Source organism: Ceraceosorus guamensis, assembly GCF_003144195.1.
Source record: "Ceraceosorus guamensis strain MCA 4658 unplaced genomic scaffold IE81scaffold_3, whole genome shotgun sequence".
NCBI classification, from domain to species: domain Eukaryota; kingdom Fungi; phylum Basidiomycota; class Exobasidiomycetes; order Ceraceosorales; family Ceraceosoraceae; genus Ceraceosorus; species Ceraceosorus guamensis.
The window spans coordinates 405183-419002 of NW_020289998.1; the positions used below are offsets into that span (position 1 = coordinate 405183).

General features: G+C 56.7%; 4 protein-coding genes across 4 annotated transcripts; 1 reads left to right on the forward strand and 3 right to left on the reverse strand.

The window, feature by feature from the left end:
- On the reverse strand, positions 1 to 3611 carry IE81DRAFT_339105 (hypothetical protein). Its single transcript, XM_025515564.1, has one exon. It carries the CDS (start codon positions 3205 to 3207, stop codon positions 277 to 279), a length of 2931 nt encoding a protein of 976 aa, XP_025373061.1. The 5' UTR covers positions 3208 to 3611; the 3' UTR covers positions 1 to 276.
- A 1534-nt stretch (positions 3612 to 5145) lies between these two features.
- On the reverse strand, positions 5146 to 6621 carry IE81DRAFT_308531 (Aldo/keto reductase; the record flags this gene model as incomplete). The annotated part of the gene is made up of 2 exons (XM_025512373.1): positions 5881 to 6621; positions 5146 to 5781 (listed from the first exon to the last, which is right to left on the reverse strand). The coding sequence occupies exons 1-2, from the start codon at positions 6199 to 6201 to the stop codon at positions 5146 to 5148; spliced, it is 957 nt and encodes a 318-aa protein (XP_025373062.1). The 5' UTR covers positions 6202 to 6621.
- Positions 6622 to 7199: 578 nt separating this feature from the next.
- On the forward strand, positions 7200 to 10179 carry IE81DRAFT_319746 (hypothetical protein). The gene has a single exon (XM_025512818.1). It carries the CDS (start codon positions 7457 to 7459, stop codon positions 10031 to 10033), a length of 2577 nt encoding a protein of 858 aa, XP_025373063.1. The 5' UTR covers positions 7200 to 7456; the 3' UTR covers positions 10034 to 10179.
- Positions 10163 to 13627, reverse strand: IE81DRAFT_129900 (hypothetical protein). The gene is made up of 10 exons (XM_025510261.1): positions 11483 to 13627; positions 11336 to 11404; positions 11242 to 11264; positions 11155 to 11176; positions 11036 to 11083; positions 10931 to 10956; positions 10754 to 10854; positions 10590 to 10689; positions 10480 to 10495; positions 10163 to 10402 (listed from the first exon to the last, which is right to left on the reverse strand). The coding sequence occupies exons 1-10, from the start codon at positions 13362 to 13364 to the stop codon at positions 10293 to 10295; spliced, it is 2397 nt and encodes a 798-aa protein (XP_025373064.1). The 5' UTR covers positions 13365 to 13627; the 3' UTR covers positions 10163 to 10292.
- Between the last annotated feature and the right edge of the window lie 193 nt (positions 13628 to 13820).

The window sequence follows — 13820 nt, forward strand, 5'->3', positions numbered from 1 at the left end:
GCTCTACGAACGGAATCGACCTCCAAGGTATACGATACATCGCGCATCTAGCAAAGTCGCGAACCTGAGAAAGAGGTATCAAGGAGCGAGTAAAGTTTACGGCTAGCGCGCAACGCGGATGTGGGGCAGGTGATGCTACGAGCAATGCGAGTCCAAGAAAGTTGTTCAAAAGTTTCGCAAGAAAGTCTGGGCAAGGATCAAGTATAGGTCTGGCAAAGGCGGGTCGCATTTCTTGCCGTCACTTGGCTTTGGTCGCGCCTCATGGCGAGGAGGCGACTAGAGCTGCTGGGTGGATGCCGAAGCCTTCTTTGATGGCGCAATATAGACTCTGCCTCTGCCTGGCCCTTGCTTCATCTTCGATCCGGCAGGTTTCGGCTCCGTGATGCTGCTTCCATCCGTTCGTCTTGCAGATGCAGCGCCCAAGATGAAGCGGGCCACACTGGCACCCTTTTTGCGCTTTTGCGCCCCAATCGTCTCTGGCGACCATCTCACATCTGCGTGAGGGTCAGACGACTGGGAGTGCGAGTGACTGCTCACGGATACCGCACCCGAGGGTCGAGATCGCTCGCGGTGGGCCTCCGAGTAGGGAGCGGTCACGTTGTAATGAAAGGCGCTCAGCGCCGGTGAACGCCCTCGTCTAGCGGAGGTCGTCGTTCCGTAGGGAGTGTCGCCGCCCTGGTGGGTCGAGGCGGACAGCGTGGACAAGGAAGGCGACCTCATTGGGCCAGATCGAGCCAACCTTTGCACAAAAGACCCAGCAACACCTCCGCTCATCCCACCGCCTCGAGGGTTGTACTGACCGTGCGCAACGGATGCTGTGCGAGTCGGCACCTCTGGTCCAGCTCGCGTCATCGAGTCCACAGAGACCATCGAATGTCGTCGCATCGCTGAAGGATCGACCTGAGAGAGCGTCGAAGAGTCGCCCGAGCTCAGCATGCCCGGATCCTCCATGTGCCACGCATCTGCAAACTCGTCAGTGATGGGAGAGCCGGCAGCGCCTTTGGAACGCGCGGCAGCATTTCGGGCGGTGGTCTGAGTGGGCGTAGGCGATCGGACGCTGCGCACAGCATCCTGGGTACTTGTGGGCTGCTGCTGCTGATGCGGACTGATGCTCGAAGTCTTGAAAAGACTCTCCAGCGCTTCGATCTTGCGGGCCAATTCTTCGACGCGCACCGCATCCTGACTGGCAACCGCGCTGGCGCTCTCGTCCATCATCACGGAGCTGAGCGCTGGGCCGCTGACTCGGGAGCGCGAACCGAGATGCGACGGCGTCGATGGGTAATGTTGTTGGTATTGCGCCGCCAGCATCTGGGCGAGGGGTGATGTGGGAGGAGAGTGAAACCTGGTAGGAGGGTTTGGTAGCTGGGTCGAAGGTGCAGGGCCGACCATGGAAGCAGAGTATGATTGCCCAGCCGCGTTTGGACTTCGACGAGGACCGACAGTGGAAGTTGCGCGGCTCGTGGAAGGAGTTGGCAGACCAGTATTGATGGCCGGTAGTACGCCACCCTGCATGCGCCGATCCCGGTGAGTCACGTAGAGGTTCGCCAATTGCTGCTGTTGACGTTGCTCCGAGACGCTGCGTTGTTTCAGCGCGAGGCTCAGCTGCTCGACCTGGCGCTTGAGTGCAGCTATCTCGAAAGCGTCCTGATTTGGCGCAGGCATTGGCGGAGTCGAGTCGGCGGAAGACCCCCTCATGTCTGTGTCGTCGACCTGGGGCGCCACACTGCTAAAGTCGTCGGACAAGGTAGGCGTCGGCATGGTACTGGGCATGCCCTCTCTTTGTTCGCGATGCGGGAGCCCTTGATCATTGACGTCGTCCTGCTCCTCGTCTCCTCTCGGGGTCCCGGCTACTCGGTGTACGGGCCTATTGGATCCGTGTTGCGAGCTGCCAGCGTCAACGTTGCTCATGTCGTCAGCCCAAGCAGGCTCCATCGATGTAGATCTTTCGACGCTGCTAGACATTCCCATTTCATAGTCGCTACTCTGGTTCCTCCTTCGCGTACGTCGCTGTCGATGTCCAGCATCAGAGTCCGACATCATCTCCTCGGCAATGTCGTCATCTGCTTGCGGTCGGTGCTCAATTCTGCCTGGACGTTTGGTCATAGAGTCGGTGGATCCCGAGTGGTCAAAGTTTGCAGACGCTTCCGAAACGTACTGGATGGGGGGCACCGGGTAGGCCGCTGCGCTGGACCAGTCCTTCTTCGGCGCAGAGCCGAGGCGAGGCGAATTGCCGACCGAAGGCGAGGTCATGGGTGAATACTTCTGCCGCTCCCCGCGAGCATCGGCCTGTCGCTGGTTGAAGTTTTGCTGTTGCAGCCTCTTGTCGAAGGATGAATCCGATTGATTCAACAAACTCGGTCCGCGGCCTGGAGAGAAGGACAGATCTTGATTGCGGTTCGTCCTCGAAGACTGTTGGCTCGAAAGTGCTTCCCCTCCAAATGGTGCTGACACTGTGGAGATGTCGCCAAAGGGGGCATCGTTATCTGCATGAAAGAGCGATGATCCGAAAGTGCTCCAACTAGGACCTCCTGCCTGATGATGCCTAGACGCTCCGCTGCGCCCCGCCGACGGAGGCCTCGATGCTTCGCGAGCATGGTCGCGAGCGTAATCTTGCACGCCGGCCGCATTCAAAGTTCGGGGCTCTGTGGTATTGATGAAACTCGCGGCCATGTTGAGAGGTCTGGTGGAGGGTGAGGGCTCTGTGCGATCGGCAGATGAGGATGTTGGTGATCTGCGTGTGAGCGCACTTCGGTACTGTTGTCTTGCGGTCTCTTCGATCCAATCGACAACCCCTTGTTTGGATGCCACTTGAGCTGGTAGCGGAGAAGGCGAGCGAGAAAGAACCAACGCTTGCTGCGATGGAAGAATCCGCGGTTTGCCGGGCTGCTGCAGAGGGAGGCCAGAGATGAGCAAGCTGTCTGAGCGGCTGACGCTCGGGTCTGCTACTGTGCAGGCCAGACTTGTCAAAGCGGTGAGCTCGGAGGTCGACTCTTCGTCCCGATCGAATGCGTTTCTGAGTCGGTGCAGTCCAGTAGACTGTTGCGAGTATCTGCCTTTGTGCGCGTTGGGCGATCTCGACGCCCAACTTGGACGGCGGCCGACAGTGGCTCTGCTTCCGTCGAGCGGGCTGCTCGCGACCAATGGGCTGCGGCTGTACGGCGAATCTGACAAACGTTCGCTACCGTCAGACGACGATGCGAATGACATTCGGATGGTGATGGGAGAGATGGAGCCGTGCCAGGCGGAGACACTCGATGCGCGTAGGCAACGAAGTTCTGCTCAATGTTGGCGAGATGCGAGGATGACGATGGGAGCGAGGAATGAATGGATGCGAATGCTGCTTAGTATGTAGGTCACTCCCCTCGGCCCCCGATGCACTCTGACTGCTTGCAAGCTAATGATTGCCTGCTTGCCGGAGCAAATGCGAGCGTCTGCACTTGTGATGCGGACAGTTGAGCGGACCCAGAAATGCGATGCTCACCATGCATCGGTGTGAGACAAGTACAGGATGAGGGGGGAGAAGATATGGCAAGTAGCTCGCTCGTCGAGTCCTCTTTTTGAGTGAGTGAGAAAGATTGCCGAGCGTGTGGGAGCCGGCTACGAGGAGGGCGAACACCTTGCTCGTCCATTCCCAAAACAAAGCTTCCTTCAAGCTCAACCGAGCACTTTACTCGACTTGTCCTCGTGTCGCTTTGATGCTCCTCGCTCGAGGTGCTGCGCTAGCGCCTGCCATTCACGATTTCTCCCGCTATCTCGGGGCACTCGATCGATCGGGGACCGCGCGGCTTGAGAGCGCCAATGTATGGTACATTGATGTGAGCTAAAAGCCGAGCCCGCGATGCTGCTGCAGCGCGGCAGCGGAAACGCTCGATCGCGACTAAGGCGTGAGTCTTGAACGCGTATCGACTAGCGAGCTTCCCGCTGCCTAGCCTCTTTCCTTTTGGAATCGACAGAAGTATATGCGCATGTACACATAGTCTCGAGTATGTGGCAGGTATAGGCACATCCCTCCCCTGTGTGAGCTCTGGTCGGCGCCAGAACGCGCGCTGCTAGCTTGCTAGCTGAGGCCTGGACCCCCTCCGCCTCCGCCCGCCTCCGCCTGCCTCCGCTGCAGTCCAAACGAAATCTGCCGCACGCAGCTGCTAATGGCTTGCATATCTTCTCGACAACGTTTCACACGCCGCTCGGATGTGTGCATGCATGCATGCATCACTCGATCGCAACTGTACAGTCACGAGTGGCACATGAGCAGGTTTCAGTTGCGACTCGCCATGATGGATTCGCTGCATGAGATTGGATGGGACGTACAGCAGCTGCATGGGGGCAGGTGTGGGAGCCTATGTATAGACATGCACGCACTATACACTGCATGCCACCCTTCAGCAGTCAAGCGGTGGCTTTCTGGTCGAGTGGCGTCAGCATGAACGGCGCAAGAGCTTGGCGTGCAAGGTCCTCGAGAAGTGCAGAGGCGCGCGAGTCCGTATAGATTAGACGAGCCGCATGGGTGGAAGGGCGGCCAACCTCGCTGCGATGCTCGATATACAGCTTCTTCAGGACAGCAGCAGCAGCAGTCACGAGTGCAGTCGTGAATATTAAACAATCTCATCACCCCGCCGCTTTCTGTCGCACTTGCGGATCGAGAAAGCGGCCTTTTTGGCGGCTTTTTTTTTGGGTCGATGTCGAGGCTGATGCAAGTCGTGCATGCTCGCTGCCTTATCTCATGCAGGCACGCGCGGACAGGCTTGCCACCCCACGATAAGCAACGCGCTAGTCACGAGTAGTCACGACAATGAGTCTTGAGTCTTCAATCCACGGTGCATGTGATTGACTCTTATCGGCCGAAAGATTTGGAGGCGGGCGAGTCACGTGCTCGCAAAGATCCCATCTAAACCTTCGAGACTCGTGACTCGTGACTCACGACTCACGACTCTTGACTTTGAGTCAGAAGGGAAACCTGGCGAGTCAATCTTGGCTCGACCTTGATGGCCCATGAGCCTTGTACGTTTGAACGCAACTTTGCAGTGCACCCACATCACGCTCGCATCGCGATAGAAAAGCAAGCTTGCATTCAGAAAATACAATGCATCTCAGTGACAGCGTCCGCAAGAGTCGAAGCGTGCCAACAGCGGACAGCGGATGGCTTGTTCATGTATGGTACTTGGGCTTTCTCCCCTTCACCTGGTCCCACAGCGTCTCGAAGGCTTTTAGAGCTTCTCTATCCAGAGCTCCTCCCTCGCACGCAGCGAGATTGCTCTCCAGCTGTTCTGGCGAAGATGCGCCCAAGATGATCGAGTCGTCTTCCGACAAGCCAGAGTGGTGGAGCATGTAGCGGAGCGTGGCGTTTTGCTTGGAAATGCCCAGCTTTTGGCACGTGGTTTCCAAGTGACGGACGGCTTTCACGATATCATCGTTGAGGTACAAGCCTTGGATGAAAGGCAACGCTTCCATGCGCGAATTTGCTTTCACGGGCCCAACCAGATCGTCGATGGGCTTGACGAGCACGCCGGATGCGAGCGGTCCAAAGGACTGGCACGCGATACCGAGTCGGCGAAGGAGCGGAAAGAGCTCAAACTCGGCCGTCCTGACGAGTGGGTTGTAGTTGCAAGTGTGCGCGCTCGGGCGCACGTAGCCCTTTTCGGTGCAGATCTTGTGGATCTTCTCCACCTCTTCGGCCGAGTAGTTGCTCAGGCCAAATCGCTTGAACCAACCTTGCTGATACAGCTCATCGACGGCAGCGCACGTTTCCTCGAAAGGGGTGCTACGATCTGGCATGTGGAGATACTAAGGCGCAGAACATCGGGATGACGAGCCGGTGAGGGCGCGTTAGTCTCGTGCTGCAAGTTCTGGCAAATGGCTGTTCAGCGCTGGTCACGCGCTCACATAGATATCGATGGGGGCAGGTCGCTGATCAGCCGAGAGCTGAAGGGCCTCTAGACTAGCCTTGGCAGACGCAAGGATGGCTTCTCTCTTGTGGCTGCCCTCGCCCTGGATCATAACCTTGGTAGAGATGTCAAAGTCCTTCTCCCATCCATTAGCCTTGATGGCACGCGTGAGCAGCTCTTCATTCTGCGGATACACTCGAGCAGTATCGATTGCTCGCACATTGTGCTTCTTGCAGACACGCAAAAATTGAGCAAAGTCGAAGTTGGGCGTCACACCCATCGGGTTGCGACCCATGGCCCCTACTGAAATCTTGACCATCTTGGGCGGAGAGCTTGCGACGACAAAGGCAAGGAAGAAAGGATGTCACTGGGAAGCGAGAGCTTGCTGAGCGTGAACGTGTTTGATGTGCTGTGGGGATACCAGATGATGATGATGATGCTCCTCCTCCTCGTAGCAGGTGCTCTTCTTATACCTTTTAGAATCTTTGGATGTACGCGCACAACAGACTCTGTTTCAGATGAGCTCCGTTACGTGAGCTGAGGCAGAGCGTGAGTCAGTCGATCTTGTGCAGCAACATCCCGGAGCTCAAGATTCAGGAGACAGCATCATGAGCTGCCGTTGATGCGTTGCGGATCTTGGTCAGTGCACTATCACTACCGACTACAACTGCCCTGAGGTCGAGAGAGGAGAGAGCATGCTGGGTGGCTTTGGCAGCACCCTGACTGACGACTAAAGAGAGCCTCAGCTGACGCACTCAGCAGCTGCATCCGTTATGCAGTCAGCAGTATATAGCGGAGACGCGCCGCGTACGTGCATATGTGTACCCGCTGCTGCTGCTGCTGCTGATGTAGCATGCGCGAATATGCGCGAATATGCGCGAACGCGCATCAGTCCGCGGCGCCCGCTGCTCTGTGACTCTAGCGCGCTTGATCACGAGCCGCTTTACTGATGACTGACTGCACATCAATTATACCTTCTGCTGTCGTTGCTGCTGCTGCTGCTGCTGCTGCTGCTGCTGCTGCTACACTCAAACTCGCGACTATTGTGCGCTGTGCTAGAAAGTCGAACTCGAAGCATGAATCAATGTGAATCCAATCGTGAATCAAGGTTTCCCGAGATTCGCGCGCGAGCGAAGAAGATCGACGCAGCCAATCGAATGAATCTGCCACGGCTAAAGCTGCCGTTGTGCGTGAGCCTATCTATGGTCACGTGAGTGTCACGAGTGTCGTTTCAATTCAAGTCAGAATTCGAGTTCAAGCTCAAGCTTGGGATCGATTCAAGATTCACGAACTCCTCATGATGATTCACCATTTACGATTGACGATGCCAGATTTACGATTCGGATTGAAGATTTTGATCGCACTGTGACTGCATCCGCTCATCGATCACGACTGACCCGCTGCCGCAGGGGCGTTGAAATGCTCGCTCTCGCTCTATGAAAGCAAGGCAAGCTAGCTAGCCGCGGTGGTGAGGCGTTAGAAATCACCAATGTGAATGGCTTGCGTATCAGGAACGCGCGAAGCCGGATTCGCCTGGATTGAGGGCCTCAAGCCACTCACCCGTGGTCACGGTCATGGCCATGTCCTCTGCGAGCGATGCAGCTTCAGCATCACAACAGCGCCAGCGACCTCGATGCGATGCTTGTTTCCGAGCGCACAAGGCATGCGATCGAGCTGGGCCACCTTGCCAGAACTGCGCACCTCTGGGCCGCAAGTGCAGCTATGAAGGCATCAAACATTCCGACAAGCTTGCAACTCATGTTTGGGCGGTGCAGTCGTCCAGCGAGCAGCTGCAAGCATGCGCGCCAGCAGGGCAGCCATCACCAGTCCCATCGCAGAAAGCGAGAGCAAGACCATCTCAAGCGGTCGTCGACTCGCTTCTGCCACCTCTCACACCCGAATCGACTGCAGACTCCCGGCCTCCTCGCACCAGCAAACGTCTAGCGCGAGAGATGTCTAGTACAACTGCGACAGTCGACTCGCAGCCTTGCTACCGTCGTCGGCTTGATTCTCGCAACTCTCGCGCAAAGCTCATGTGCCCGCCTACTTACTCTTCAGACGATGAGGGTTCGCTCCAGTCACGCTATGGTCGCCCTCTCAGCCCTGCCAACACTGGCTCGCACAACCCTCGCGAGATTGGCGCGGTGCAGACCTCTTTGGCTCCCAGCATCAACGAGAACCTTGAGGGAATCGCACATGCACACGCATCCTCCGCGCAGGAAGCCGGCGCAATCAACGAGAAAGAAGCGAGAACAGGCAGGCAGATCGGAGCGATGCAGTCCGGTCAGCCACCCGAACAGCGCAAACCCTCACCAGCTCAACCGCCGACAGGGCCAACGCAGTCGCCGTCCCTCGCACGACTAGGCTCTTCACCTACCCATTTCGCATCTCCCGCTAGCCTTCACGAGGTGAAGTCGGCCATTGAACGTGAGCAAATCCCCGTTCGAGACACCTCTCCAAGGTGGAAAGATGGAATCGCCGATTCAAACTCCACTATAAGTGACTTCGACCTTTTGCTGGTGAACCTGTTGCGCTCTCCTCTTGCAGGTCAATTAGTCGACCTCTACTTTGACCAGGTGGACCCACAATCCGAGATGCTTGTGGATACGTGCATCCACGACGCGGTCATCAAGGGCTCAGACAATCTCATGGCAGTCATTCCTGCGCCCCTCCAGAGGACTATGGCTGCCCTCATACTTGCCATGAGTGCGCAGGTCGCCCAGCTGTGCCCAACGGCCGTTGAAGTGCTGCTCCTCACGTACGGCTCGATTGCGAACCTCCCAGTGTCCAAAGCGGAGGAATTGGAGCGCCTGACGTACACGGCTGCCGTACAAAACCTCGAGAACATCTACTCTGACAGTGAGGCCACGGAGCTTCCAGCAGAGTACTTCGCAGCAAGCTATTGCTTGCGCTCCTACGAAAAGATAAACGGCCAAAAGGATCTGCACATCGAGCGGCTGGTCATAGACACAGTGCGGCTCCAAAAGGCTGGTCTGCACAGGAATCCCCGCTCACGCAAAGCTCTGGCGCCATACACGTCCAATGCAGCATCGGCAGTGGCTAACGATCTGCTCGAATATAGAATTTTCTGGCTCTACCTGGACAAGAGCCGAGCCACCTCGCTCATTTCGCAGACGGGGTATACAATTCACAATCACGCATTCAACATTGACCTTCGTGATGACTTGCAAGGAGCAGAAACTCAGAACGGCGGACTCGTCAACCAAGCTCATCTTCTCGGATCGACGCTGCCGCGGCTGTCGCGATTCGCAGCTTTCAATGCCCGCATTGGGCACTATATGGGTCAGTGCTTCGATGAGCTCCTTCCTCTCCAGCAATCGGCATCTTGGCAGCGAGACGCCGAGACATGGTCGGATCACTTTCAAGGCAAGATCAAGGAAATGCGAGAAAGTGCCAACGCGGCCTTTTCGAGTGGTGCCCTGACACCGCCGCAGTTCAATTCCATACAATCCCTCCTCGCAAACGTCAGGGCCATCGTCTCGCGACAGCTATGCGAAGAGTTCGTCACCCGTCTGCTGGCTGACCCGCGGGCGGACAGCAGAATAAGCCGCTGGCTCGCCCTGAAAACGAGCCTGGACGCTTCATCGAGCCTCATTGAGATGGTGATGACTCCTGCCGCCAGCAGAGCCGGACAAGCCAGGTTTTCAACTCCGATTCTCATGCAAGTCTTGGGGTTAAAGTTCCTCAAGCAGCAAGTGGTGGAGCTCTTTGAAGTGCTCACAAAAATCGTCAAAGACGAATGCCACTTGCTTGGTGATCACGTCACCCGAACACACCTTGGCGATCGCGCCCGTCAAGCGCTTCGAGGTTTCAGCTACCTACTCGTCCAGACCCGGCACAGTCCAGTGCGTGCACTTCAAAAGCTCTTGCCGTTTGCGAAACAAGCTCTCACATCCTTCATGTCGGCTTGCGGCATCGCCGACGGGGTGATTGCGAGGCTTAGCAGTGGCCCACAAAGCATCGTGGAAGAGGACGCTCTCCTCTCCGAGATAGAGACCAGCCTTCTTCGCCTCGCGCCGGAGAGCTCTGTGGTAAGCCCAGTCAGCTCCTCTGATCTCAGCGCCGATCTCGAGCAGCTCTTTGCAGATGTGCCATGTCTACAAGAATTGTTTCTCAGCGCGGCGTGGTGAAGTGGTCGCCTGTCCGTGGCCCAAACTGCTCCATGTACCACTCTTGTTCGCCATGTTCATCTGTTCCTGATTGGTAGTCACCCGCTTCCCCACGCTTGAAATCCACGTGTCTCGCGTATGCCGAGACATTCATTCTTTCCCACATCGAGTACTGTCAGTCTGCGTGGGCCAACGACATGGACAGGCGCGTTCAAAGATTGTGACGTATAGAGTGCGCGCAACATGAAGAAGATCGCGATAGGTGCGAGAAGCGCGACTGCTATCCTCTGCTGCCGAAATGTCCCGGCTGATTTCGCTCCGAGTAGTCGAGGTGAATGAAGCAGCGCTCGGTATTATCCAGAGACTCTGCACAGTAGAGTACACATTCGCCTGCACAGTTGTTGGGCAAGAGCATGAGCTGCAAATCGGTGGTCGCGACGATCGATCGACCGATAAATTTGACTTACCGAGATCATGGGCGTCCTGTGTGCTCGCGACACGGACGCGACCAATTGGTCAGCATACATTTGGGTACGACAAAAGGAGAATGGTACGCAAGCACGACTTCCAGCCTCACCTTGAGCGGCAGAGTATGGGGCAGCACAATATCGGCTTCGGCAATGTGCATGTCGCCAGCATGATACAGCTCAAAGGCAGACACGCTCTTGACGGATCGGCTGCGGTGTGGCCCAATCTAGCAGTCAGCCAGAGCCTTTTATACGTATCTGATCGGCCACTCACAATCTCGTGATGAGGTACAACACCTGAGCAACGTCTTCTGGTCCCGCTGCTGCTCCCGTCAGCTTGGAAATGGTTTCAAGCAGAGTCTCAACCCATTCGTACTATCCCGCCCCAAAATAGCAAAGGGTTATCAGTGGTGCTGAGACTCATCGATGGGGAATCACGCCACAACCTCACAATGATGTAAATAGATAGGCAAATACCTGAGGAGCGCCAATAGAGGAAGCACAAAGCGGTCAGCAGCTTGTAGCCGAGATCCCTGCTTGCGGCGATCGAACTCACCTCCGATGGGATCGAGTGCAGGCCAACCAAGCTTCGAGCCCAAGAATGCTGCGAACAGCCATGGTCGAGCGTCTTTATTAGTGAGAAGAATGCACTTCGCTGTCAGAGGACTGACTCACGGAAAATGAGCGACGCAATGTTCTGAGTCGATCGCGTACAGAAGAGGTCAGCCTTCGTGAAGCGACTGGACCGAAAGTTGTACCTACAAATACGACGTCGTTCTCGGCATCTGTACAGGAGCAAGGCAGGACCGTGAGCGGCTGTGCGTTGCTCTCTTTCTCTGACACCATGCGTACAAACCTTGCGCCACGGCACGGACGCCGCTACTTTTGGACTTGCGATAAAGCAGCCACATGAAAGTTTTGATAGCTGCGAGACGGTAGAAAGTGTAGCTCTCTATCAGCCATGAACCATCCATTCCCAGGCGTGTGACAGTGGCAAATTCACCAATGGTAAGAAGCATGAAAGCGATGCCAATGAGGGGCAAATCTGCCAACTCCTGCGAGCCTTCTTTGCCGCCCGTCTTGAGGACCACGTAGAGCCTCTGTAGGGACTCGAGCAGGACTTGGACGAAAGAAGCGATCATGAGCACAGAGAAGACGACGATGCCGATCGGCTCCAATCTCCTTTTGCCGGTCGGATAGAGGTACCAGCTTCTCCAAGAGACGTGAGATACAGCGCGCGAGGTGATGAAGATGATGAGGGTGCTCAGTAGATCCAGCGCGCTATCAACCAAGCTGGCAATGAGCGAGACCGAGTTGGAAGACAGGACGGCGACGCCTTTGCCTCCCAGCAGAAGAACATTGATGGCCAAGTTGATGTTGATCGCAAATTGCGACTTTCTCTCTTCCTCCTGATCGCGATCAGCCTTGCCAGGAACGTACGCCAGAAGCTTTCGCCGCTCTTGCTCTCGCTGACCGCCAGGAATTGCTACATTGTCTCGCGAAGCTTGCTCATCCACCTGGGCAGATGTAGCATCGGATCGGCTCGCTCTTCCAGTGGACGTGCTGCGCTGGAGCTGGATCTTGCCCACCGTGGGCACGTGAATCTCCTTTTTGCGCTGCCTTTGCCTCGCTTTGCGCTCGGCTCGCTCCATTGCAAGCTTGCGATCCAGCGATCCTTCGGGCTCTTCCTCGTCCTCCTCGTCATCCTCCACCTCATCTTCGTAGCCGCCAAGCTCATCGTCCTGTTCGGGATCATGGGAGCTGGAGCTACCCTTGGTAGACGCGCGAGATCGACCAGCTGCACTGCCGTCCCCGTTGGTCGCCGGCTTGCTGCCGTTCTGAACAGCCGTCCCAGACTTCATTGCACCATTGCCCTTACCAGCTGTCCGAGGAACGTGCTCAAGCGCTGCTATGCGAGTCCCTCGTGGGGTGGTGGCCCTAACGACGCCTGCCTTGCCTGGGTCGGATTTTGCTTGCTGCGTTTGTCCACCTTCCACATCCTCAATAGCTGTCAGACCATGACCCTTCGCAAAGTTGTTGCTCAGGGGAGGTGCTGATTGCGGCGCGCTACTGCTAGCTGTGCTCCCATATCCCTGAGAAGGTGTGGCTGCGCGACCGCGGGGGCTCTGAGGCTCAGGATGCATCAATCCCGACTCCTCATCGATTTCGGCGCTCCCGTTCCGGTGGCGCCTTTCCTTCTCCTTTGCACTCGCGCCGAACCAGAAGCCAGAGAAGAGGGCGCTGGTAGCAGCGGTCAAGCTTCCCTTGCTGTCTCTCCTGCCTTTCGCACCGAAGCGCCGTCCAATGCCATCATCCGAAGTGTCGTCTTCGCTAGAGTAGCCAGTATCGGCATTCCAGACGTGCGAAGGTATCGCGCCGGGTCGACGAGCATGCCGGTCGTTCAAATCCGTTTCTACATCTCCAAAGCGCTTGATGACCTCTTCGGGAAATTGGCTATCGAGGATGAGATCGCACTCGCGCCACGAGTCCAGAATGGCGTTTTGCTTTGCGTAAAACTCTCGAATACCAGCTCTATTATCACCATTGCCCCTCTCTTTGGCCGCGCGACAGGCTGCCGATACTTGCTCGTCGGTAACGCGGCTATCCTCGTACCACCCCGTTCGATCATCTATCAGGTCGGCCAGCGCAGACAGGTCACGCAAAGAGTCTGCAGCGTGGTGGGGAAAGGCGTGCCTGCCTAGACGAGCTGCAGCTGAAGGGGATTGGAACAGGCCGCCCCCTGCGGACGGCCGATGCTGATAAGGGTGATGCTGATGGTGGTGGTGGTGGTGATGATGATTCTTAGCGCGGGGCTGTGCGTGATCGTAATGCCGAACCTCTGGCTCGGCAGGTCGTGTAGGCAGGGCGCCGGAGGATGAGGTCATGATGCGATCAGCGCTGCCGAAGTGGTACGCGGCGATCGGGGGTCAGTCAAGCTCGACTCGAGGGGTCGAAGGATGGGCATGGGTAAGCTGAAGATCAGCGAGTGGACTGGTAGCCGGCAGAGCTTCCTGATGCGAGATGCGAGATAGGAAGAGAAGTCGCGATGTGGAGCGACGTCGGCAAGCAAGTGTTGGTGCCGTTCAACTCGCGCACCGAGGTCAGGAGGTGTAGCGAACGACTGTCGCGAGAGCTTGTGCCAGAATCCCCTGATGATCTCAGGGAATCACGCGGGTTGATGAGCGCTGAAAAGGGTCGCCCAGCACAGGCCCACATCGCTCATAAGCCAAAACAAGTCTGTCCCGCAGCTGATAAGGGAACAAAAGGGGGAAAGTCACGATTCACACAGTCGTGAGTGTGCAGCAGCAGAGAAGACCCGTGCACGCATCACACAGATTGAA